At 42.8% G+C, this 27,953-nt stretch overlaps 1 protein-coding gene across 1 annotated transcript in view; it reads left to right on the forward strand.

Annotated features, from left to right (window-relative positions):
- LOC139155655 (potassium voltage-gated channel subfamily KQT member 4-like) overlaps nt 1-25,938 on the forward strand; it is a 381,076-nt gene extending 355,138 nt beyond the window's left edge. The window contains exon 14 of the mRNA XM_070730879.1: nt 22,811-25,938. Coding sequence (XP_070586980.1) covers nt 22,811-23,029 — 219 coding nt within the window. The 3' untranslated portion in view covers nt 23,030-25,938. The remainder of the gene's footprint in view (nt 1-22,810) is intronic.
- The last annotated feature ends 2,015 nt before the right edge of the window (nt 25,939-27,953 follow it).

Raw genomic sequence — 27,953 nt, forward strand, 5'->3', positions numbered from 1 at the left:
TTGTAGCCAGATAACTAATTTTATGAAAGAAATCCATTTTACTTAAAAAAGGTATGTAAGTTTGAAATTAACAGCATAATTTTTATATAAATTGAAATAACTTTATATGAAAAATAAACCAATATGCATCAATTTTTCCACTTCAATTTTCATATCATTATATTCAGAAATGTTCAAGCTACAAATCCCACACCAACTTTAGTAAAATAGAATGGATTTTGCAAGCAAAACTATCCATAAATTGAAAACACTTTCACAAAAACGGGGGGGGAGGCACATTTATGTGCAAAATAAACCAATAAGGATTAATTTTTTCAGTTCAATTTTCATATCATTGTGTGCAGAAATGTTCAAGCTACCAATCCCACACCAACTTTAGTAAAATAGAATGGATTTTGCAAGCAAAACTATCCATAAATTGAAAAAACTTTCACAAAAACGGGGGGGGAGGCACATTTATGTGCAAAATAAACCAATAAGGATTAATTTTTTCAGTTCAATTTTCATTCCATTGTGTGCAGAAATGTTCAAACATGTTTCCAGGTGAAAAAAGCTTTCAAAAAGACCAAATATAAGTACCTAAAATGATCAATTTGCAGTCCGGGTCAAATAGACCCGGGAACATAACATTAGGAAGTTTTTTCGAACAGAACAGCATAAAAGAAGCTAAAATCCCTGAGACTTGGAGGGAATCATACATAACTGTTATTCCGAATGAAAGGCAAGAAAGACAAAATTGAAAACTATAGGCCAATCTCACTCTTAAATGGGGACTACAAAATCTTTATGTCAATATTAGCGAAAAGACCTTAAAAAATATTAAATAAAATTATCAATATAGATCATTGCACCGGAGTTGGAATAAGAACTCAGACACCAAGAGCTGTGTTAAAATGGGTCATTTATTAAAGATAAATGAACATTAACTGATTATTGACCAATAACCAGAACCTGCAGAGGCCACTAAAAATTTGGGGCAGAAATAATTTACGAATAACCTTCCTGGGCAACTATGAGAGTAGCTCCTTGCTGAAAAAGGTGAAGGTACCACGCCTTCACCTGGTTTCTGGCCATGCCTTGGCATGTGGGAGGGCTCACCATTCAATCACCTTTCAGTTATTGGGATAGGTGAGTCCGAAGGGCACTCCCTCTCCAATTGCCCCAGCCGCCTGATACCTGGAGCTCCTGGCGTGAGATTGCCCATCATCTTCCAAAAGATGCCCTAAAGGAGAACACGCAGTTGCTACCCCTGCCCATTTCCGCCCTCACCTACCAAGGAGGGGAGATCAGATCTCTATCTTGGCCCCTCGACTCCCCCCTCAAACTGCACCAGCTCACACAGGCACCTCTGCAGGTCCCCGAGGAAAAATTGGCATTCACCTCGCCTGGGAGAGCCTAGGACTGCCAATTCTGTACCAGTGGTGGCGTTCACCATTGCTAAACCCTTTCCAGCAATCTCCCTGTTCTAGGGAGTAATAGGTTGTGCCACACCATCGTCTTGAGGATCACAACCCAAAGCCACTTGCAATTGAGCAACTTTGTGCCTATCCACTCAGTTTTAAAACCCACGGCACTGGTCTCAGGCTGACCCTGATCTTCTCCATGACCAGTGACATATTGGTAAACATGTGCAAAGAAAAAGCAAGGCACCAAAGTGGTGTGGGGAATCAGTATTAGCCTTACCACTTTCACCTCCCTAAAACAGGTGCGTGTTTGTATTGGAAGACCAGGAAGCAACATTGACATCCTCCATTAGACGGTCAAACCAAGCATGGGCACCAGGCCAAAAGGCAGAACTTTGACTGATTGAGCCGGGCCATCCTGGTGCAACTTCTAGCGCCAATTAGGACCTTGATTATGTCAGCGAGATCAGATAGGGGGGGAAAAGTAAGCCAGGTGAAGAAGAGTATTGCCTAATGAAACTTTGGGATGAGGTGGGGGCATGTGGCATTGGCTTTAGCTAAATCAAACTGGGAGCCTTGGATTAACCGCCACCATCAACATACCATTGCAGTATTGAACTAGCGGCCTATGCTCTGTACAGCAAAGGAGTAATCTCAAGCTATATAAGCCTCCCAATTACTAAGGGAAAACCTAGAGAGATAGTGTGGTTGATGTTGGACAGCGTCATCACCCTCCCATCTATTTAGGCCATAAAGCTCCTAGTGGTATTAAATAATAAGTGTAGTTTCCCACCCATGTATAGGTACTGCAATTAATACTCAAATACCAAATTTGCCAACCTTCATTTCAATGTAAGTTCAACGGAATGCTGTCAGCACAAAACCGCTTTTGATCCCTAGGTGATGTCCTTATTACCTCCTGACGTCCCTCAATGGCCTCACAAATTGTGGGCGTACCGTTTCTGGTGCCAATTTTCATAGCCGGCTGAACTAGGGATGAGGGTCTAAGAGTTCCAACTCAGCTATCTTCATTACTAATTCATTCACTACCTTTTTCCTATCTACCTGCTTGGGAGCTTGGCCCAAATACCTATGTTGGGGGGGGGGGGAGTCCTCCTCAACTCACTGTCCCCCGGAGGTGAAATTAGCAAACACTGACCACAGCCGGTGGTCAGCAGAAGCAGCCTATGCACTGCACTCGAAATGCTGCGTCACCAAGGATCTGAAAGCAGAAAGGTTGGGAAGATATTTCAAACCAATCCGCTCCATCAACTGGCCATATCCTTATCAGGAAATGAACCTGCAGAGTCTGCCCAGTCAGGGCAAAATAGTAATCTCCAAACTGCAAGCTCTCTGATATCAAAAAACCTGCTCACAAAAATTCCTGCAAGAAAAAGTGCATAAATTATCCCAGAAATGCAGAATTAATAACAAGGGAGTGCAAGTGGACAGCTTATGTCCCCAGTCTTACCAATAATACAAGAGTAACTGCAGGATCTTTGTCTGCGATATTACGGTGTCCAAAGTCCTAAACCATTACTCATAGTGGTCAAATTGGCAGAAGGTGGAAAAGAACGCCAAACTGCACAAAACCTCTGTAGGAGCAATAATGATCAGCAACACAATGCAAGTAACCTTTTTGGCTTCCAGCTGAATCACACCATCATAATTGTGGATCCCTTCAAGTGGGGAGTGCTCCCAGGCTAACAGCATGTGCTAATCACTTTCCACGAAGCAACAAACCTGTTGGCACAAAGGACCATAGAGAACAAAATGTATATACTGTCCTTTATGCATATGCACTGTTAAGCATATGTCATGCGTGATTGCGAAATGTTACATTATGTCATTTATATTATTTATACATTCTAATCATTTATGAGTGAATACTGAAAAGGGGTTTAAGGGGCAGGGCCAATGCCATGGCCTCTACACCCCGTCCCATCGTAAGTGATGCTTAAGCATCTTATACCAAGTATAAGAAATACTTTGTTGGATTTGAACCTGGGGCTCTGCCCTGTAAGGCAATATAAGCTGCAGGCTCATCTCCAATTAAAAATCCCTTAAATTATGTTGCTTAGGGCATATCACTTTCATCTAATGGGTGGTCCTACAGCCAATCACTGCCCCACAAAATTAAAATTATGAACAAAAAACAGGTAGTTAAAACTGCATTCAGCGTGCTGATTTATACTGTATACCTATATGCCTATAGTTACCCATACACATATACAAATGTACACACATATCAACTATGCAGGATGATACATCAATTGCATGTATATACAATTATTATTTTATGCATTGTGAACTGCCTAGTTGTGAGTATAAATCACATATAATTGAATAGATAGATACTTACATATGTCACATGTTTAAGCTGAATTTGAAAATTAAGGGAGACTAGGATAGATCTATTTCGGCCTTATTTTGGCCTCATCAGCTAGCCATACCCACTGGGACTTGAACCTGCAACCTTTGCCTTGTAAGGCAGAGAATTATCCTCTAGGCTACAGTATCCAATCCCTTCAGCTCTGTACCATACTTACATATATATACACCTTACGAACAAACCTCCATATACATACACACGCACCCCTACGTACCTGTATACATATAAACATATAAACATATATACATATACATATATACATACACACACACACACACACACACACACACACATACCAATGTGCACCTACATATAAACAAATTAATATTAATTTAAACAAAAATGGACCCCCATGGTTTAATTAATTTAACTACTGTACATGATCAGATGAAGTTCCCCTAGACTGAAGTAAAATAGCTCATCCAGAAACTTGTATTGATTCTGCTGGATAAATAGAGCTAACTAATTGCAATCCCTCCATCCTGTGTTAATCCCCTTTGACTCTCATGTATTGAATTGATTTGTCTTTCCTTTCTTATTTATTATTATTACTATTATTTAAAGATTATTATCAATCATAATTACAAATACATAATTTATGAATAAATGGATCCTCCATTAATCAATATGCATGAATGATCAGGGAATAGTTTATGATTGATTATAAATTGCCTAGCTGATAAATAAGCTGAATTCTCCATTTCTGTATATGCATGGATAAATCAGGAATAATTCATTATTGGCAATAAATAAATTAGGGTCTTCCAGTATTTGGAAATTATCAGAACTGATCATCCAAGTTATAACATGACTTATATGTAATATATCTAGGGACAATAAGGCAACATAAATGTAGGCCTATGCCTCCTTGGGGGGGGGGGGGGGCAAGGCCCGGCTCATTCAAGCAGCTGAACTTCTCACGATGGCGTCGAGATTCAGCCATGCTATACCATCCCCCATACCGCAATAGGTAACACCCGACGGTTTTAATCAGTGGGGCATTGCGTTTTGAAATGGGGAGGAAACGGTTGGAATGTGAGACCATTTTTACATGAGGGATTGAATGCCCAGACACAAGCTAAACAAAGCCCGGGCCTCGTGGAGGCTACAGCAACATGAATGCGCCTCCCCGAGGCGAATGAAATACGGTCCAAATTTGGTCAGGTAAGGAGACAGAGTATCGGGGGGTGGTTTACTAGACATGCCACAGCATCCTCGCACTGCTTCGTAACCACGAATGACTTGGGATGCAGCAAGGCCTGCACCACGGTGCAAGGGAAATGGGCGGATCGCCGAACAGAGGCCCCACCAAGCCCTGACCCCAGCTGAAAGTGAAAACTAGTGCACCCCCCGGGGGATGCCTGATCACAGGGGTTACCAAAAAATGGTGCGCTGCAGCCAGAACAACTCCATCCACCCCTGGGAACCACCCGATCTCGTGGGGCTGCTCAGCGGCACCGCGGAACCGGCTGGGAAATGAAAGGCGGGGGAGAAAGGCAGCCAAATCCATCCATCCGCTCCACCCCAAATCCATTGCTGCCGCCTCTGCCAACACCTCGGGAGAAAGCCGGCCACGTAGCCACAGCCGGCTATGCCTCCAGCCGCCTCCTGAGAACGGCCTGATCCTGGGAGCTAGCAAGGCACAAAAAATAAATGGAATCACCCTGCACGCGGCCTGCCTAAGGCCCGCGCCACCTGGAATTCATCGCTGACGGACACTGAATGTGTCCGCTTCTTCTGGAGCCAGGGGGCGAGAGGCAGGATGCCTGGGCATGGCCCTTTTTATAGGGCATGCCCGGGTGCGCCCCCCGGCAGGTGAAGGTAACACACAGAAAGCGCGACGACGCCTGTGCCGCGATCTCACGATATGTAGCGAGATCGCGGCAGTAAGGACAAGTTGGGCCAAGTTCTTCCTGGCCCCAGTGCAATTTCGGGTAGCCATTAAGTTGGCTGCTCGTGCATATGTGGCTTCCTACCATACAGACAAATTAAGCACTGCACCAGATTGACATTCGACATTTTGGAATTTTGCGAGGCTAGATTTTACCCTGCAGCCCTGAGAGGAGGACTGCCCTTAGAATGAGTAATGGGAGGCAAAGAAAAGAGCAAACAAATTGTCCTAGCCTTCTTAGATGCCCCAAAGGCCTTTGATAATGTAGCCTGGCAATATTTATGGGAACTGACAAGGGAACTTAAATTTGGAAACAAATTTGAGAATTTAATCCAAAACATATACACTACCCAAGCAGCCAGGGTGATAATTAATAACTATTTGACGGAAGCATTTAAGATCGAGAAGGGTAAATCAGGGTTGCCTGATATCCCCTCCCTCTTGTTTATTCTTACACAGGAAATATTACATAACAAAATACAAAATAATAATGAAATAAAAGGAATTAAAGTTAAAAAGGAAGAATTCAAATTACAGGCCTATGCAGACGATGTAGTACTTTTCCTAGAGGATCCAATAAATTCAGGTAGAGAAGTTATTAAAGAATTAGAGATTTTTGGGGAATTTTCTGGCCTTAAAATTAACAACAAAACCCCAAAATATTGGTGAAAAATATGGTCCCAAAACAGATAACAGAATTGGAAGAAATTACAAATTTTCAAATATCTTGGAATAAATATAACAAACAAGACCTCAACCATTAAGTGTTGTGGTTAGCTCTAGCCCAGCTCCTGCCCCAAGGACTGTGGATGTGGGGGAGACATCCACATGCTGCAGGCCTGTTTTGCCCCTGGTGGAATCTGATGATGAAGGCTCCTCTGACCAAGAAGACATGAGTGACAGGGAGGAGGAGAGTGTGGCAGACAGCTCAGAAGGAGGTCAATTATCTAGCTCCTCCTTGGATTCAGAACAAGAGTTAATGATACAGCCACGCATGCGGAGAGCGATGCATAGGCAACAACAACTGAGAGATTATTATCAAAGAAAATGAAGCTACCTGTGGTTGGGTGGGGCTGTGGTAATTAGTGAGGCTGCTATAATTAGCAGCCTGTGGGTTTGGCCATTGTGGAGGATTATCTGATCGTTGTGTTTCATGACTGTTTTACTGACTTTGACTTTTTGTGTGCTGATTTTTCCATGCTTTGAAACTAAACCAGAGCAAAGTGTATTTCACTTTGTGAAAGAAGGACTTTGAATTGCCTCACAGCTGCAAGCTAAGTATCACAGGACTGATAAGGGACTTGTATAAATTACCAGTATGTTTGGAGACGAGTGCTCTTTGCTATACCAAAAGAGGGCTTAGTTTAAGTGAATTTTCATTATTTATTTATTCATTCATTCATTCATTCATTCATTCATTTATTTATTTATAGAGTTGAAAGGGACCGTTAGGTCATCGAGTCCAACCCCCTGCCTGAGCAGGAAACCCTACAGTACCCCAGCCAAATGGAAGTCCAATCTCCTCTTGAAGGTGTCCAGAGTTGGGGAGTTCACCACCTCCCCTGGCAGGCAGTTCCATTGGTTGATCACTCTGACCGTCAGGAAGTTCTTCCTTATTTCCAGGTTGAATCTCTCCTTGGTCAGCTTCCAACCATTGTTCCTCGTCCGGCCCTCTGGTGCCCTGGGGAATAAAGAGACCCCCTCCTCACCGTGGCAACCCCTCAAGTATCTGTAAACTGCTATCATGTCCCCTCTAGACCTTCTTTTTTCTAGGCTGTCCATGCCCAGTTCTCTCAATCTCTCTTCGTAAGTCTTGGTTTCGAATCCCCTAATCATTTTGGTTGCTCTTTTTTGCACCTTCTCCAGAGTTTCGATGTCTTTTTTGTAGTGAGGTGACCAAAATTGGATGCAGTACTCCAGGTGGGGTCTGACCAGGGCATAGTAGAGTGGTATTAGTACTTCCCTGGTCTTGGAGCGTATTCCTCTGTTGGTGCAGTTTAGGATTGAGTTGGCTTTTTTGGCTGCTGCTGCACATTGCTGACTCATGTTTAGTTGATTGTCCACCAAGACTCCAAGATCTCTTTCGCAGTCACTACTGCTGAGTGGGGTATCTCCCAGGCTGTATGTATGTCTAGGGTTCTTTTTGCCGAGGTGGAGGACTCTGCATTTGTCGGTGTTTAACCTCATTTTGTTGGTATGGGCCCACTGTGATAGTCTGTCTAGGTCTTCTTGTACTCTGAGCCTGTCCTCAAGGGTGTTGGCTACCCCCGCCAGCTTGGTGTCATCTGCAAATTTTATTAGTTCCCCTTTTATTCCCTCGTCCAGGTCGTTGATGAAGATGTTAAAGAGTACAGGACCCAGGACAGAACATTGTTTTGAATTTTCAAACGTGTGTGTGTCTGAAATTTGTACCTGTGAATTTTTGGGAGGATTCTATCAGAGAGCCCGACAGAACATTAAGAATTATGATAAGATTGCACAGGAAATTAAAACAAAGTTGGAAAAATGGGGGGACCTACAAATATCATTTCTAGGCCAGGTAGCAGTAATTAAAATGAATATTCTTCCAAAATTACTTTTCCTTTTCCAAATGGCACCTATTAGTATAAATCAAAAATACTTTAAGGAAATTTATTTATTTATTTATTATTAGAGTTGAAATGGACCTTACAGGTCATCGAGTCCAACCCCCGCTTAAGCAGGAAATCCTACAGCACCCCAGCCAAATGGCAGTCCAATCTCCTCTTGAAAATGTTCAAAATTGGGGAGTTGACAACCTCCGCTGGCAGGCCGTTCCACTGGTTGATATCTCCAGGTTGAATCTTTCCTTGGTCAGCTTCCAACCGTTGTTCCTCGTCTGGCCCTCTGGTGCCCTAGAAAATAGTGTGACCCCCTCCCCTCCATGGCAACCCCTTAAGTACCTGTATACAGCTATCATGTTCCCCCTAGCCCTTCTTTTTACTGGACTATCCATGCCCAGTTCCAGCAACCTTTCCTCGTATGGCCTGGTCTCTAGTCCATTTATTATTTTATTTTATTTTATTTTATTATTTTATGCCATCCTTCTCCTTACAATATGTTAGCAATAGCACTTGTTAACAGAGCCAGCCTATTGCCCCCACAATCCTGGTCCTCATTTTACCCATCTCGGAAGGATGGAAGGCTGAGTCAACCTTGAGCCGGTGATGAGATTTGAACCGCTGACCTACAGATCTACAGTCAGCTTCAGTGGCCTGCAGTACAGCACTCTACCTGCTGTGCCACCCCAACTCTATCATTTTAGTTGCTCTTTTCTGCACCCTTTCCAGAGTCTCTATATCTCTTTTGAAGTGTGATGACCAGAACTGGATGCAATACACGAGGTGTGGTCTGATCAGGGCCTTATAGAGTGGTATTATTACCTCTCTGGTCTTGGAGTGTATCCCCCTGTTCATGCAGTTTAGGATTGTGTTGGCTTTTTTAGCCACTGCTGAACATTGCTGGCCCATGTTTAGCTGTTTATCCACCAAGACTCCAAGATCCCTTTCACAGTCACTTATGGTGAGTGTGGTTTCGCCCAGTTTGTATGCATGTTTTGGGTTTTTTTTGCCTAGGTGCAAGATTTTACTTTTTTCTACATTGAACTTCATTTTGTTTGTTTCGGACCATTGTACAAGTCTTTCTAGATCTTTCTGTACCCTGTGCCTATCCTCTGGGGTGTTAGCTAATCCCACCAGCTTGGTGTCATCTGCGAATTTAATTAATTCCCCCTCTATTCCCTCGTCTAGATCATTGATAAACATATTAAAGAGTACTGGGCCTAGGACTGATCCCTGTGGTACCCCGCTGCCTACCTCTATCCATGTGGACTTAGTCCAATTGAGGGCTACTCGCTGGGTGCAATTGGTCAGCCAGTTTTCAATCCATCTTGTTGTGTTACTGTCGATCCCACTCTTCTTTACTTTGGAGAGTAGAAGGCTCGGGTCCACCTTGTTGAATACTTTGATAAAGTCTAGGTATATTATGTCCACTGCATTTCTCTGGTCAATTGACTTGGTCACAGTGTCGAAGAATGAAATGAGGTTGGTTTGGCATGATTTGTTTCTGACGAATCCGTGTTGGCTGGGGGTTATTACGTTGTTCGATTCAAGGTGTTGACAGATCTGTTTCTTGATTATCTTTTCCAATATTTTCCCAGGAATAGACATTAGGCTGACCGGTCTGTAGTTTCCTGGGTCTGCTTTTTTGCCTTTTTTGTAAATAGGGACGACGTCAGCTCGTTTCCAATCATCTGGTAGGTCTCCTGTGATCCAGGATTTTTGAAAGATGTGGTTCAGTGATGACATCAGCAAGCTCCTTTAGGACTCGGGGGTGCAGCCCATCTGGTCTTGGAGATTTGTATTCATTGAGTTCCAATAGGTGGTCTCTTACTGTATTTTTATTAAAGTAGTGATTTGTTCCGGTTTTGATTTCTGCAGCTGTGATACAAACTCATTGTTTTGTTGTTTCTTTGTGCGTGAAAACAGATGCGAAAAAGGTATTGAGCAGTTCTGCTTTCTCTTTATTGTCCGTTACTTCTGTGCCGTCTCCTCTTTTTAGTGGACCAACTGCTTCCTTGATTTTTTGGGGGGTGTTTATGTGTTGGAAGAAGCTTTTTTTATTGTCTTGGACTTTTGTTACTAGGCTTACTTCGTACTGGGCTTTTGCTGTCCTGATTTTTTCTTTGCAGATTCTAGCTGTTTGTTGGTAGTCTGCCTTGCTTATGTGCCCTTCTTTCCATTTTTTGTATATGTCTTTTTTTTCATTCAGTTTGTTTGTTAGGTCTTTTTGGATTTTGGGTGTTTCATTTTCATCGGGATAGCAATGTTTTGGGCTTTTGTGATCGTGGTTTTTAAGATTTCCCAGGCTTCTTGCGTGGTTTTGCCTTTTAGGACTGTTGTCCAAGGGATCACTCTCAAGTTTTCTCTAACTTTATTGAAGTCTGCTTTTTTAAAATACTAAAGCACCATCCACATTTAGTAATCGCCTGATTAGAAAATCATTATTAAAAACCTGGGCTGACATAAGAAGGGGATACTATACTCAAATTCCTAGATGATTGTCCACCATGGAAGCAATTGTTTACCCTAACATAATCGACCCCACTAAAACCCCAAGTTATAATGATATTCTGCACCCTAATGGAGAATTGAAAACTAGACAAGAATTAGAACTACAAAATATAAAACTTGATTGGTGGATATATTTACAAATCAAAACCAGATATAATAAGGATCGAGAAACCCCTGGAATTAGTATAATGACCCATACATTGGATAAGATACCCATAGGACAAGATGATAAATTAATCAGGAAATTATATGTATATATGTTAGAAACAGATAAGATAGAAGACACTGTCAAAGAACCTATGATTGCATGGGCCAAAAATGCCCAATACAACATACACTTAATTGACTGGGAGAGAGCTTGGAACAACACCTGCAAAATCACAATGTCAGCAGCTTACAAAGAAAACTTTTATAAACTTCTTTACAGATGGTATTTGCCTCTGCAAAGACTAGCTAAAATCTACCCCAACCTCAAAGACCCATGTTGGAAATATGAGGGAAATGGTATAGATGGATCCGCAATAAAAAAAACAAAATTGACAATATACAGTATAGGTGTAAATGCAAAAGACTAAGTAATATCAACATTCCATTATATGTTGATAAGGATTTTATTTGTACTGTATTTGGTTTGCTCATGACACAATGAAAGGAATTGTAATAATGATGTGATAACAGAAACAGTATTGGATCTGTAAGAACAACGATTTGACTTTCTGTTTTAATTAATAAAAGCTTAAATAAATAAAAGAAAGAAAGAGGGCGAGTCAATCTATGACTTCACCACCCGCCTCAGAAGCATTTTAACCAAATGCAAATTTAAAGAGTCTGAAGTTAGACAGGCACATAGACAGGCTCATCTTTGGCATGCGGAACACGACACTACAAAAAAATTCCTCATAGACGAAGACGCCTCCTTACAGAATGTCCTGAAGGCAGCCAAAGCATCTGAAGTTACTGATGCTTCAGCAGCCGAGATCAAAAGAACAGTTACTACAGTAAATCAGCTGCAATCAGAAGTTGACTAGGCATGGAGGTCCCAGAAGCTGAAGGAGAAGACGCCAGCCAAGAGGATGACTGATGCCTGCAAATCCGAACAGCCAACTCTCGGCTCCAGCAAGACATCCCCAGATGAATAAGATGCGCAGGATGCAAAGGGAACCATCCACCAGCTAATTACCCCTTCAGAAATGCCATCTGCCCCCATTGCGAGAAAAGAGGACACATTGCAGAGGCTTGCCACTCTGTCCTGCCTGATGACTACCCACCAGCGACCAGAAGCATGGGAGCGCATGGGAGCAACTGGCAGAACTGAGATGCTACATCCAGACCCAGCTTTTCCAGAGGTAACGCCTGCAGACCAGAGAACTTTGAGCATGAGCCCTACCGAGGTAACAACCAAACATTTGTAAATATTGCCTCTTCATCCGAGAGGGGCAAATTATTTGTTTCCCTATTCTTAAATGGCCAGCCCTGTGAAATGGAACTGGACACGGGATCAAACTATACCATCATACTCCGGAAAAAGCTCAAATGATACATGCCAGGACTACAGAGAACTCAATTAGACTCTGTAACCTTGGGGATAAAAGACTTCCAGGGGAACAGGATTCCGGTATTGGGGTGAGTGGGGGTACTGATATCTTTTAACTTTGCCTGTAGTTGTGGTTAATGGCCCCAAACATACATTATTGGGATTAGAATGGTTACAACCATTGGGCATTGAAATAACGGAGCTCCACAAAATCCATGAAACTAGCAATGTTGACTTTGTTAAAGAATTTCTGTAGGTATTCTCAACTGAGTTGGGCACATATAAAGGCACACCAATCTCCTTCTATCTTGACTCAAAAATACCCCCATTAAGATTAAAGCCGCGTAGAGTGCCATTACCGCTGCTCCCTAAGTTAGATGCCCAACTTGACAAGCTAATAGCACAGGGAGTGCCAGTAGATTACTCACCCTGGGAAACCCCCTAGTCACACCTCTGAAGCCAGAGTGTGTGCAGATTACAAACAGGGCTTTACAACATAACGCATACTCCCATCCCAATAGTTCCACATCTGTTACACTCACTGGGAAGTGGATCAAACTTTGCAAAGCTAGAATTAGCTCAAGCTTATCAACAACTCCACATGGAAGAAGGTAGGCAGTGGGATACCACAGGGTTCTGTCCTGGGCCCTGTGCTCTTCAACATTTCATCAATGACCTTGATGAGGGAATAGAGGGGGAACTAATCAAATTTGCAGATGATACCAAGCTGGCAGGGATAGCCAACACCATGGAGGATAGGCTCAAAATACAGAAAGATCTAGATAGATTAATGCTGTGGGTCCAAACTAACAAAATGATGTTCAACGTCGAGAAGAGTAAAGTCCTTCACCTAGGTTAAAAAAAAACTATACAGTCTGGGAGGAACCCTACTCAGCAGTAGTGACTGTGAAGTGGATCTCAGAGTCTTGGTGGAATCTCAGCAATGTGCAGCAGCGGCTAAAAAGGCCAACACAATCCTAAACTGTATCAACAGCGGGAAACACTCTAAGACCAGAGAGGTATTAATACCACTCTGTAAAGCCCTGGTCAGACCACAACTAGAGTACTGCATTCAGTTCTGGTCACCACACTTCAAAAGAGACATATAAACTCTGGAGAAGGTGCAGAAAAGAGCAATCAAAATGATTAGGGGACTAGAAACTGTTCTGATTTCAGGCTCATGCAGATAATAATTGGAATAAATGATTGCTCAATACATCTCATAGTAAAAAACAACTTCTTTATTTCTCTTTGTTATCTTCTGAAATACACCAACGTTGCACACAGTGTTTTTTTTCCTCATCTCTATCATAGAAACATAGAAACATAGAAGACTGACGGCAGAAAAAGACCTCATGGTCCATCTAGTCTGCCCTTATACTATTTCCTGTATTTTATCTTACAATGGATATATGTTTATCCCAGGCATGTTTAAATTCGGTTACTGTGGATTTGCCAACCACGTCTGCTGGAAGTTTGTTCCAAGGATCTACTACTCTTTCAGTAAAATAATATTTTCTCATGTTGCCTTTGATCTTTCCCCCAACTAACTTCAGATTGTGTCCCCTTGTTCTTGTGTTCACTTTCCTGTTAAAAACACTTCCCTCCTGAACCCTATTTAACCCTTTAACATATTTAAATGTTTTGATCATGTCCCCCCTTTTCCTTCTGTCTTCCAGACTATACAGATTGAGTTCATTAAGTCTTCCCTGATACGTTTTATACTTAAGACCTTCCACCATTCTTGTAGCCCGTCTTTGGACCCGTTCAATTTTGTCAATATCTTTTTGCAGGTGAGGTCTCCAGAACTGAACACAGTACTCCAAATGTGGTCTCACCAGCGCTCTATATAAGGGGATCATAATCTCCCTCTTCCTGCTTGTTATACCTCTAGCTATGCAGCCAAGCATCCTACTTGCCTTTCCTACCACCCGACCACACTGCTCACCCATTTTGAGACTGTCAGAAATCACTACCCCTAAATCCTTCTCTTCTGAAGTTTTTGCTAACACAGAACTGCCAATGCAATACTCAGATTGAGGATTCCTTTTCCCCAAGTGCATTATTTTACATTTGGAAACATTAAACTGCAGTTTCCATTGCCTTGACCATTTATCTAGTAACGCTAAATCATTTACCATATTACAGACCCCTCCAGGAATATCAACCCTATTGCACACTTTGGAGTCATCGGCAAATAGGCAAACCTTCCCCTATGTCACTCACAAACATATTAAAAAGAATAGGACCCAGAACAGACCCTTGTGGCACACCGCTTGTAACCTGTTTCTGCTCAGAATACTCGCCATTAACAATAACTCTCTGATGTCTATGCTTCAGCCAGCTTGAAATCCACTGAACTATCCAGGGATTAAGTCCAATCTTCACTAATTTATCTATCCGCTCTTTATGTGGAACCGTATCAAAGGCTTTGCTGAAGTCCAGATAGGCAATATCCACGGCACCACCTTGATCCAACACCTTTGTGACATAGTCAAAGAACTCAATGAGATTAGTCTGACACGATTTGCCTTCAGTAAAGCCATGCTGATTTGGGTCCAATAAGTTATTGTTTTTTAGATGCTGATTTATCCTCTTTTTGAGTAGAGTCTCCATCACTTTTAACTACAACTGATGTCAAGCTAACTGGCCTGTAGTTACCAGCTTCTTCTCTACTGCCCTTCTTGTGGATAGGCACAACATTGGCCATTCTCCAATCCTCAGGAACATCTCCTGTTAACAGGGATTGGTTAAACAAATCAGTCAGGGGGGTAGCAATGACAGATCTGAGTTCTTTAAGAACTCTGGGGTAGATGCCATCTGGACCCATTGCCTTATTTATCTTTAATCGTTCAAGTTCTTCTAAGACATTGGCTTCTAAGATCACTGGAGCTGAATCCATACAGCTGGAAGCAATGCTATACAGTGGTACCTCGAGATACGAGTTTAATTCGTTCCGGACCTGGGCTCTTAAGTCGAGCAGCTCTTATCTCGAATGACTTTTCCCCATAGGAATTAATGTAAATAATTTTAATTGGTTCCAGCCCTCAAAAAACTCACAAAGTTAGTCTAAATTATGCAGAAAGACATGTTTTTAATGAAGAAATGTACATGTACATATAAATGAATAATGAAGTTTCTTTCACTTAACTTGTAAACTTTCTTAAACTTTTAAATTTACATATGTTCAACTTCTCTGCCACCCAATCCTATAGGAGAGAGGTCCCCAACCCTTTTTGCACCAGGGACCGGCTTTAAGCGATCAAGAGAGGAATGGGTGAATGAATGGACGGAGGGTGGGAAGGAAGGAAGGAAAGAGGGAAGGGACAGGAACAGAGGAAGGAAGCAAGGAAACTTATGAAAGGGGAGAGTAAGAGAGGAATGAGTGAAGGGAGGGAGGGAGTGAAGAAGGTGGGAAGGAGAAAGAAAAGAAGAAATAGAGGAAGGGAAGGTTAAAGAGAGAAAGAAAAAGAGCAAGAAAGAAAGAAAGAAAGAAAGGGGGAAGGGACAGGAACAGAGGAAGGAAGCAAGGAAACTTATGAAAGGGGAGAGTAAGAGAGGAATGAGTGAAGGGAGGGAGGGAGGGAAGAAGGTGGGAAGGAGAAAGAAAAGAAGAAATAGAGGAAGGGAAGGTAAAAGAGAGAAAGAAAAAGAGCAAGAAAGAACGAAAGAAAGAAAGGGGGAAGGGACAGGAGCAGAGGAAGGAAGCAAGGAAACTTATGAAAGGGGAGAGTAAGAGAGGAATGAGTGAAGGGAGGGAGGGAGGGAAGAAGGTGGGAAGGAGAAAGAAAAGAAGAAATAGAGGAAGGGAAGATAAAAGAGAGAAAGAAAAAGAGCAAGAAAGAAAGAAAGAAAGAAAGAAAGAAAGGGGGAAGGGATAGGAACAGAGGAAGGAAGCAAGGAAACTTATGAAAGGGGAGAGTAAGAGATGAATGAGTGAAGGGAGGGAGGGAGGGAAGAAGGTGGGAAGGAGAAAGAAAAGAAGAAATAGAGGAAGGGAAGGTAAAAGAGAGAAAGAAAAAGAGCAAGAAAGAAAGAAAGAAAGAAAGAAAGAAAGAAAGAAAGGGGGAAGGGATAGGAACAGAGGAAGGAAGCAAGGAAACTTATGAAAGGGGAGAGTAAGAGAGGAATGAGTGAAGGGAGGGAGGGAGGGAAGAAGGTGGGAAGGAGAAAGAAAAGAAGAAATAGAGGAAGGGAAGGTAAAAGAGAGACAGAAAAAGCAAGAAAGAAAGAAAGAAAGAAAGAAAGAAAGGGGGAAGGGACAGGAACAGAGGAAGGAAGCAAGGAAACTTATGAAAGGGGAGAGTAAGAGAGGAATGAGTGAAGGGAGGGAGGGAAGAAGGTGGGAAGGAGAAAGAAAAGAAGAAATAGAGGAAGGGAAGGTAAAAGAGAGAAAGAAAAAGAACAAGAAAGAAAGAAAGAAAGAAAGAAAGAAAGGCAACTTCAAAGAAAGGCTCACTGAGCATCTCTCACTCTCTCTCTCTCTTTCTATCCCTCTCTTTCTCTCTCTCCCCCCTCTCTCTTTCTCTTTCTCTCCCCCTCCTGGACTCCCGGATCGCTCGCTTCTCCGGAAAAGCATCGCGCCTTTTCACTAACCTTCCCTGTGTTTCGGAAGCCTCCGAACGCCGTGCGGTTTCAGCTTTCCAATCCTTCACGTTACTTCGCCGCTAAATCGTATGGGATCAATCATGCTTTGTGGGTTTGGCTGGGGGGGAGAAGTAGCACCTTCCTATCTCCCTCCCCCCCAGCCAAACCCCCAAAGCATGTTTGCTGCCACACGATTTAGCCAGGACAGGAGCGAAGTAACGTGGACGATTGGGGAGCTTCCAATCCTTCACGTTACTTCGCCACTAACTCCTGAGGCGCGGAAGTTCGCCTTTGGCGTTTGGCTTCAGAAGCGGCGTGGCTGTTTTAAAACGTCGCTGCCGGCCTGGGGGGCTTTGCAGAACCCCCCCAGGCCGGCAGCGACGTTTTAAAACAGCCACGCCGCTTCTGAAGCCAAACGCCAAAGGCGAACTTCCGCGCCTCAGGAGTTAGCTCGCAAACGGCGCGCCTGTTTTAAAAGATCGCTGCTGCTCTGGGGGGGGTTTCCAGCTACCCCCGAGCCCCCGACCCGGGCTCGGGGGTAGCTGGAAAGCTCCCCCAGAGCAGCAGCGACCTTTTAAAACAGGCGCGCAGCTTCTCCGCTGACTCCTAAAGTGGGGAAGTTCGCCAGGAGTCAGCAGAGAAGCTGCGCCCCTGTTTTAAAAGATCGCTGCTGCTCTGGGGGGGGGGTTTCCAGCTACCCCCGAGCCCCCAACCCGGACTCGGGGGTAGCTGGAAAGCTCCCCCAGAGCAGCAGCGATCTTTTAAAACAGGCGCGCAGCTTCTCCGCTGACTCCTAAAGCGGGGAAATTCGCCAGGAGTCAGCGGAGAAGCTGCGCGCCTGTTTTAAAAGATCGCTGCTGGTCTGGGGGGGCTTTCCAGCTACCCCCGAGCCCGGGTTGGGGGCTGGAAAGCCCCCCCAGACCGGCTGCGGTCTTTTAAAACAGGCGCGCAGCGCACAGCGCCCCTCTCACAGCCCTGTCAGTTCCGAGTTGCGAGAGGGGCGCGGCGCGCTTTCCCGAAAGGGACGGAGAAAGCCCTCTCTCGCAGCGAAAGCGCTCCCAGCCAGGGAGAGCGTTCAGATCCCCCCACCCCCAGCAGAGAGCGTTCAGATCCCCCCACCCCCAGCAGAAGCCAAGGACCCGCAGAGTGGGGCGGCAGGGGAGGCGACTGCCTCTCCACTCACCAAGTGCCGGGATACGAGCTGAGAAGAGCCGGGCTGGTTTGCTTTCCTTTCTTCCCGCGCTGATGCAGAGCAAAGCGTCACGCCCCCCTGACGCTTTTGGCGGCAAAAGAGCCCAGCGTCGCTTCGGAAGCCGCCGAAAGCGTCAGGGGGGCGTGACGCTTTGCTCTGCATCAGCGCGGGAAGGAAGGAAAGCAAACCAACCCGGCTCTTCTCAGCTCGTATCCCGGATTTGAGCTCGGGAGACGAACAAAAATGTCTCTCCCCTCCCAGCTCTTATCTCGAGTAGCTCGTAAGTAGAGCTGCTTGTATGTTGAGGTTGCACTGTATCCCTCTATAGTATTATTTTGTAAGGTGTCTTTTGAGAAAACTGAACAGAAGTAGCTATTGAAATGGTCAGCGATCTCCTTATTCCCATCAATGCATGTATTATTCCCGGTACTAAACTTTGTGATGCTGCAGTTTTTCTTCTTCCTATCACTAATATATCTGAAGAAGGTTTTATCCCCCTTCTTTACAGGTTTTTCTATTTCTTCCTCTTTTGAGGCTTTAGCAGCATATATTATCTGTTTCGCCTCCTCCTGCCTCATTTTATACACCTCTCTATCAGCTATACTTCCAGACTCTTTATACCTCCTATAGGCAGCCTTTTTTTCATTGACTATAGCCCTTACATCATTGCTAAACCATAGCGGTTTCTTCTTCCTTTTACCTTTAGTTACTTGCTTTACATAAAGTCTTGTGGCTTTTAAGATGGCCTTTTTAATACAGTCCACTGGGTGCTCGCTCCTGCCATTTTATCCCTCCCCTTTAATTCATTATTTAAATATTCCCCCATTGCATTAAAATTTGTTTTTCTGAAATTTAATACTTTGGTTGCAGTATAGGGTTGCTCACAATCAGTTTTTACATCAAACCACAAACATAGATGGTCACTGCAACCTAAATTTTCTCCCACCTTGACCTCTGAAACCCAATTCCTATTTGTAAAAACTAAATCTAGAATATTCTCCCCTCTAGCTGGTGTCTTAACTAGCTGTGCCAGAGCTGCTCCTGTAAAGGCCTCTACTATATTCTTACTTTTGCATGTAAGGGCACTGGGTATATTCCAGTCAACAGCAGGCATGTTGAAATCACCCATAACCACAATATCTCCCTTTACTGCCATTAGGGTAATTTCATCCACCATCTTGTTGTCATGTTCCTCAGATTTCCCTGGAGGCCTATAGATCACCCCAATTCTAATGACACAACCGTCTTTATTTTGCATGCAAATCCAGAGGGTCTCCAGATCTTTACATGTATTTTGAATTAGTATTGTTTTTAGACTTTCTTTAACATAAATGGCTACTCCATCTCCCCTTCTCTCTATTCTATCCTTCCTATACAGTGTATATCCTGGTATGGATATTTCCCATTCATTAGAATCCTTAAACCATGTCTCAGTTATGGCAACCAGATCCAAATTATCTCTAGATATTATGGCCATTAACTCACAGAGCTTGTTGCTCAAGCTTCGAGCATTCGTGTACATTACCCGAAGAACATTATTTTCATTATTAGTTTGCCCCTTATCATCAACAACTACATCTATTTTATTTACAGCTCCCTTTTCATAAGCTTCCAGAAACTGATTTATCCTCATTGGTCGGGGACAGAAATCCTCCACATCTGGTACATCTCTGTCCCCTTTACCTAGTTTAAATGCCTGTCCAAAAAAGTTCTGAATTCCTCACCGAGCACCTGGGTACCTCTGTATGATGGATGCAAACCATCCCTCTTAAACAACTCCCTATTAGACCACCTACTGACATCATGACTTACATAGCCAAAACCTTCAGCTTTACACCACTGCCTTAACCACACATTAAACTCTCTGATACAACTTGTTTTACCCTCCTGGCCACAAACCGGTAACACCTCTGAGAAAGTCACTGAATCAGTTATTTTACCCAGCTCCACACTGAGACATTGAAAATCTCTTTTTACTACATTAACATTTCTCTGGGACAAATCGTTTGGCCCAAGATGCACCACCACATCAACTTTATTACCTTTACTCACAGCCTTGACAATGTTTGTAATCCACCTCCTGTCCCTGTGGGCAGTGGCTCCTGGAAGACACCTTATCACCTTCACCACATCCTTACTCTGTCCCAAATCAACACCTCTGACAATCGAGTCACCCACAAGAACATGTGTCCTCTCTTTATTTCTACTAACTGGACTTGGTTTGGTGACACTATGCTCCTCATTTACAACAACTTCTCCTTTGAACATCCCCTCATTCTCCGCCTGAGGGGCCTTGCTAATATCTACAACATCCTTACTATTTAAATCCGCAAGAACATTATAGGAATTGGATACAGAGAGACCAAAATTGTTATGTTTTTGTTCAACTGCACGTAATCTTCCTGAACCAACAGTTGTCCACACAGCCCTCCTCCTTGGGGGGCGCTGTGGAAGTGGAGGCTGCACACATGGCTGCATTACAGCACGTGGCTGGGACAATCTTTCCACTTCTGCCTGCAAGCTACAAACTAAGGACTGCAATCTAGAGATCTCGCCATCTAACCTAGATGTCCTAATGCAAAGAGGGCAGTACCCCAAGTTCCACAAGGTACTACGGAACACAACAGCCAAACAAGTGTTACACTGCACCAAGCCAATCATCTTAACAATGTATTGAAATACAGGTACTTAGCAAGAAAATGACCCCCTATTGCTTCCAAACTTTGATGATTTTGGTTTATAGTTATATAATTCGTGCGCCGCCAGGCGCGCGGGCCACTAGTTATCTATCCTCTTTCTCTGTGTTCTGTAAGTGCAGTTTATAATGGTTTTTCTCCCTCTTTTATACTTCCCAGTCTAGTCCCCTCCTCCCTGAATTCAAAAACACAATCAGCCAATAGAATTTCCCCTTACAGCCAGTTATATCCTCTCCCCCTTGAATTCAGAAATACAAACTGTAAAAGAGCACTAGTTATCTATCCTCTTTCTCTGTGTTCTGAAAGTGCAGTTTAAAATGGTTTTTCTCCCTCTTTTATACTTCCCAGTCTAGTCCCCTCCTCCCTGAATTCAAAAACACAATCAGCCAATAGAATTTCCCCTTATAGCCAGTTATATCCTCTCCCCCTTGAATTCAGAAATACAAACTGTAAAAGAGCACTAGTTATCTATCCTCTTTCTCTGTGTTCCTTAGCAATTAAGTAGATTAGCCTGGTAGTAATATAAAAGCATTCCACAAGTCACTCTAAAATTTATGGGTTAATCAGGGCTAGCCAGAAATCATAAAAGCAGGCAAATAAATCACACAATGATTAGCTTGTCGTGGACCCCCCCCCCCCCCAATCTTGGAATGACAAGATTGATGAAATCAGCTTCTCTTCCATTTCACACCCGGATGTGAGGTAATTGATTAATTGTTCAAACCTCTGGCAGTGTTCCCTCTAATTTTTTTTTTGGGTGGGCGGAAAAGTATAGTGTCTGAGCGGCAGTCCCTTCGGGACTGGGTGGCACAGAAATAATAAACAAACAAACAAACAAACAAATTAAAAACCCATCCAGTTTTGCCTCAGAGAATTTCAAAATAAAATACTGTACTGTGTGTCTATAACAGTGAGCTCATAATAGGGCAACTCTATCAATATCAAAATGCCACTTAAATAGTTGAGCTAGTTTCAAACTAGATTTTGATTTTCTTTCTCTCTTCCTTACTCCCATTCTTTTTCTTTCTCTTTTCCTTCCTCTCTTTTTTCTATCTGTTTCTCTTCCTCTCTTCCTCTCTCTCTCCTTCCCTCTCACTCTTTCCCTCTCGGCTTCTGGGCAGGTTTGGAAAACTGAGTTGATGATGATTTTTAAGTGAGCTCACTGCTCAGCTTAGAGGGAACTATGACCTCTGGCGAAAAGCCGCATAATTTTGCACGATTGGGTCCTGACATGCTAGGAAGGGCAATGCCCACTCAAATGCAGCACATTTGCACAGATTTATAATAAAAGAAACTTTCATGGCATCTCTAGCAAAATCTTCTGGAGAGGAGTTGAAAAAGTTTACACATTGATGAAGAAGTTGGGTGACTTGATTTCTTGCCCCCGTAAAAACTGATGGCTTAGCTAAATAAATATTTGGCCTTGGTTGAACTATGATTCACGAGTCTTCGGAGATTTGCTACTTTTTTGCTGTTTTCTGGCAACTCGTTAAGTGTTCTCTTAATGATTACATGGATTGCTTAATGACCAGAGCAACCATTGTGAAAACAGTCATAAAATTGAGTCCAGTCACATTGTGACTTGCTTAATGATTGCCCCAAAATTCGGGGTCCAACTTGTGATTGCTATATGCACATTACAGCCCAATTTTGATGATACTTTTGCTGGGTATTTTTCCTGGAATAAAGCACTCAGCCTATAGTGGAAAATGGAATAATGGAATTTGCATAGTTAAAAACAAAATTAAAGACTTTCTGCCCGAAATCTAGAAAATCTCAGATCCCCCTATATTAATGCTAAAGCTTTGCCCCATTTTCACCATTGCCTTGTCAAATTCTTGGATATCTCCCATGCCTTTTAGTTTATACATCTGAATTACCTTCATTTTATAGCTGCTGATTTTGAAGAATAAATGTCCAGCCTCATAACTTAGATCCATGTTTTAGAGCTTGGTGAGTTTCTCATCTCTCTCTTCCTCTCTCCCCTCTCCCATCCTCCCTCCCTCCCTTTCTCTCTCTCCCCAGGTTGAATCTATTGAGCACAAGCTGGACTTGTTGCTAGGCATTTATTCCCAGTGCCTACGGAAGGGTTCAATCAACTCCACTAGCTTGACTGCTATACCAGTTCACAGTGGGGAACCAGACATCACTTCTGACTATCATAGTCCTGTGGACCATGAAGACATCTCTGTCTCTGCTTTGACCTTGAACATCTCCCGATCAGCTAGCACCAACATTGACTAATATGGCCTCTCCAGATTAGCTGTGTTACAGCCACATACCAGCTACATGAGAGGAGGAGAGACTGAGGGGGAGTCTTTCCTTCAAAGGAGGACTTAGGAGACAATTCCTGACTACTCTTATGGACCATGCTCGATTGAGCTGAAATCTTTTCCAGCCTCACCCTGTTGGTGTTTCCCAATCAGATTCGTCTGCCTGTGCACCAGAACGATCACCTCAACTTTACTTGAAGTCTTCCAATTGGGGGCAAAGCCACTAGCACCGGAGCATTTAGAGCAAATGTAGACAAATGGTTAGGTCTCTGAAACAGCAGTGTGGTCCCAGCAACCCATCAGCTGTCAGACGTAACTACACCAGTGTTTCTGGACTTCCTGCAGTGGTCGTGATAGAATGTAAAACTCAGTCAAGCAGCTTTCTCTGTTGGGAGGCAAGCCTTGTTAGCCTGAAGTCATGGGCAAATGAATCTGTCTTTTGCCTCTCAGCCTCCTGTAGTCATCTACCATGGTTCCCAGTTAACTTCAGGGTTTTCAGGTGCCTCCAGGTTACCGAGGAATTCAATTCTCTTTTGACAAAGAACAGTCAAGATGAAATGGCCACTTTGGATGCTTGAGTCATTATGGAGGTCAATCCATCATGGAAAACCATGCCAATGGTGACAGCCATGAAATGACAGCCACTGACTCTATACTTTGATTTTACTGGGCAACCAGGTTGGCAATGCTTTTTTCTTCAGCTATGCAAAAGCTATGTTACTCTTTTCTTCAGCTGTGCTCGACAAGGGACGTTGCAACTTGATATGAATGTAGTTTCTTGTCTTTGCATTTAGAAGCAATTAATAACTGGCAATGTCTAACCCTACTCTTGGCAGCCTTGAAGCACCTTTCTATTTCTCTTTTAGCTCCCTGCTCCACCAGGTAGCAGGCATCACTTTATGCCCCCCCTCCCCCAGGTTCATGAGCACACAGTGGAACTTGCCACTTAATGGAAACATGTTTAAGGGGAGATGGGTACCACTATATGCAACTACCTTGAATATGCAACCTGAAACCAATATTTAGCAATGGTTAAGATGCCTTCTCTGCCTAGGAAGTAAGCAGGGATTTGGGGGCTCTATGTGTACTCTTTGAAGGAAATCTAATTTAGGTAGCCAAGAGTAGAATGTGTCCTGGTGTTCTCAGGGGGAATTTCATCAGTTTGCTGTCTCTGGAGGGAGAATTGAGTATTGCTCTCTCCCAGGAAACTGTGTGTGTGTATTTGTATATATGTGTGAATTTCCCATTCATTCAACAGCAGTGAATTAAGGTAGAATTTGGCTCAGGTACTATACCTTTGTAGGTATAATTGCAGAATTATCAGTGCTCTGGTGTAGCTTTTTATTAGCCCTCCCTAAGCTGAAATCCTCCAATTGGGTTAGATGATATTTCTAATATAACTACTTGGGCTTTTGAAGTTTAATATATCTGGGGTCCACAGGTTGGGGGATCATTGCTTTAGACTCAAATTTCCTACTAGCTATGACCTATCCTTTCTATTATTGGTAGAAGATCCTTGGATTGTGATTTCCATCCAGGGATTTTCTGGAGGCATTTTCCCTTGCAGTTTTTCTCCCCTGTAATGTTCCTCAAATCTTAGCAAATTTAAGATATGCACTTCAACTCCCAGAATTCATCTAGGTAATTCTAGGAGTTGAAGTCCAGACATCTTAGAGTGGCTAAGGTTGAGGAGCACTGTTTTAAGATATGAAGCATCATTGTTCCAATTATTCCATTATTTCACCTGCCTGTCTGGTGATGCCTTTCAGATTTCACCTTCCTCCTTGCCCATCTGCATGAGTTTTAACTTCTGTAGCTTTCATGGTGGACTTTAGTCCTAAGTATGCTTTTCTTGGGAAAGATCAATAACACAAGCAAGACAATCTTGGCACATTCGGGATTTAGGAGCCTGCATTTGAAAAACAGAAAACTCTTAAGTTTATGTTGAATACAATGTAATGTATGAATAGATCATCAGCCAGGATTGCCTGTGACTTTGTTGAGTCTCTACTCTTGCGCCTAGTACAGATTGTGGTTACGGTTTTCACTCAGATTTTTATTTTAACTACAGATCTATCCCAGAGCAAGTTCTAAGTCCAAACAGCTCCTTCCTTCCAATCCTTTTGCTTGGATCTCTGCTTAGCTACCAAATTCTGCTCCTTAATGGGTTATCTTGTAAACCTTAAACAAGAAAACCAACAGAAGTCCTGTTTTTGTATTGAATGTCTCATTTGCCATTCTCATCTTTATTTGCTGCATAGATACTGGTTTTCCAATTGTATTGAGCTATAACTTGCATGGCAGCTAGCTGGGCATTATGAGAATGATGATGGAATATATCTAGAGGGCATCTGGTGGGAGAATGCTAACTTACTGGAAGAGAACAGAATTAAATCTGGAAGACTTTCCCATTTTCTCAGAGCTTAACTCGGTCTACACCATTGTGGTTGAGTTGTTCCATAGAACATGCCCAGCTTTCATTTCACAACCTCCTTTAGGCTGCATGTCCAAAATCCCCCACTTGCCCAACTGCATCTTCACTTTGCATGTCCATGCATGTGTCTTGAAGACATGGTGAGAACTGTTCCTAGCTTCTCCCCCAATCAAAGGATGACTCTTCTCCTCTCAATGCACTAAACACACCTCCTTGGAGAGTCCAAAGTTTTCATCCAGGATGGTCATCTCCAGAGATAGGGGAGGGTCTGCATGGTGGAGGGCAAGAAGGGGTGGAAGGGAGCAGGGGATGACTTTGACTAGCCAAAGACAATAAGGTGGGCCTTGGGGTAGTTTTTCCTAATAAATTTTGTTTTTGAGACAATGCATAGTTACCTCACTTTATTAACTTATTAATTTATTTGTTTCATTAAAATTTTCAGTAGATGACTGCCTGTGTATGTCATTTTATTTATTTTATTTATTTATTAGATTTGTATGCCGCCCCTCTCCAAAGACTTTTGCTCATGGGAAATTGTATGGGATCTTTGTTTGGAAGAAATGAATATCTGGAAAAGGATGGCTCTTTAATTTTTCTAAAATGAGGTGAAGGGCCGGAGAACAGTTGTCCTCTGACTTGCTGCTACAAGGCTGAGGAAGTGGTCTGGGAAGGAAAGGCACTATGGTTGGGTGGTAGAACAAAAAGCCTCCTCCCCCACCTCCACCTCCTCTTCTCTTTCTCCTTCTCCCCCTTCCTCTTCTTTTCCTACTCCTACTCCCAATGGTCTGAAGAGAAGATTGGCACAGCAGCCAATATTTTCAAACATAAATGGAGGGCTGGCTGTCAAAGATCCAAACTGGATAATACAGTATTTGGTTTATGTTTATAGTGTTCAAATGGCTCAGATTATAACTTAATATATGAAATGGGATGTTTTAGCAAGAATAACTCACACCCTCATTCCTTCTTGACATTATTGCAGTACTGCACAGATTTTTATGTGGGGCTGCCCTTGAAGACTATTTTGAAACCTCAGCTGGTGGACACCCAAAAAAGGGGAGACAGAATGGCTAACATGTTAGTGGATGAGAATCACTTTAGCTGGGTTACCAATATTGTGGATACAGTATAATTTAAAGCACCAGTTAGTATCTAAAAGTCTTTAACAAAAGGGATGGTCTTCTGTCTAGAGCATCTTCCCACCCTGGTCAAAATAAGGTAGCAAACTGCTCCGGTACTGGTTGGGGAATCCTGGGAGGTGAAGTCTAAAGATCTGAAAGTTGCTAAGTTTGAAAAAATTATTTATTTTATTTTATTTATTTAGTAAATTTGTATGCCACCCCTCTCCGTAGACTCGGGGCGGCTGGTATATCACGTGCATGACTTATTTGTTTTCCAGTTGGGCTTCCCTCCTTATCAGAACCATTTCTCCTGTCCACCCCTTAGTTGCTATGTAAATCCTGCCAAAAAGGATCCCTCCAGTTTAGCAAAACTGAATAGATAAAACATCAAGTCTAGTTATTCCTTTTCATTGCCTCTAAGTGGAGCCATTACTTTTCTTAACTATTTTTAAACACATGGGTCAAAGACAAAAGGAAGAAGAGAGAGGGAGGAAGGGAGAGAGGGAGGGAAGGTTTGGTGCCTCTATCATGTCTTATTCTTCTTCCATAATGAGTGACCTCAGGCATCCTAATTTGAGATTCCTGGATTTAGGGATTTCTGGCAAAAAAATGGGAGCTTTCTTTTTCAAGATGAAATGAAGGGCATTTCCTATCAGTATGAAAAAGACATTTTAGTCTTGTGAGAAGCTCAGTTTCTTTCCCCATTGAAGATTTATAGCACCTTCATAGCAACCCCAAGCCATTTGTGGAATGTTTATATTATTTGCATTGTGAAGGTTGTATTGACATCATTACTCACTATTGCTCTTTGGGCACCGTTTAATTGTAATGTTTAATTTTATTATTTATTTAAATTATAATTGGTTTTCCAATTGCTTTGGGAAACTAGGAAAATATCCATAAAATACGTTTTTAAAATCTCTACATGCTGCATGATTATCTGGATGTACGGACCATTCCAGAGGTGGAATTCAGCAGGTTCTGACCACTTTTGGAGAACCGGTAGGGGAAATTTTAGTAGTTCGAAGAACTGATAAATATCACTTCTGACTAGCCCCACCACATCTATTCTCTGCCTCTCGAGTCCCTGCTGATTGGGAGGAAATGGGGATTTTGCAGTAATCTTCCCCTGCCATGCCCACCAAGCCATGCCATGCTACAGCCACCAAGCCACACCACACCATGCCCACCAAGCTACACCCACAGAACTGGCAGAAAAAATATTTGAAACCCACCACTGGACCATTTCCCTACTTTCTTATTTCCCAAATTATAGGATTTGTGTTATGACCGTTACTAATTCTGGAATGTTTTAAGGGTATAAAATTTGCAATAAACTA

This window comes from Erythrolamprus reginae, unplaced genomic scaffold, assembly GCF_031021105.1.
Source record: "Erythrolamprus reginae isolate rEryReg1 unplaced genomic scaffold, rEryReg1.hap1 H_4, whole genome shotgun sequence".
NCBI lineage: Eukaryota > Metazoa > Chordata > Lepidosauria > Squamata > Dipsadidae > Erythrolamprus > Erythrolamprus reginae.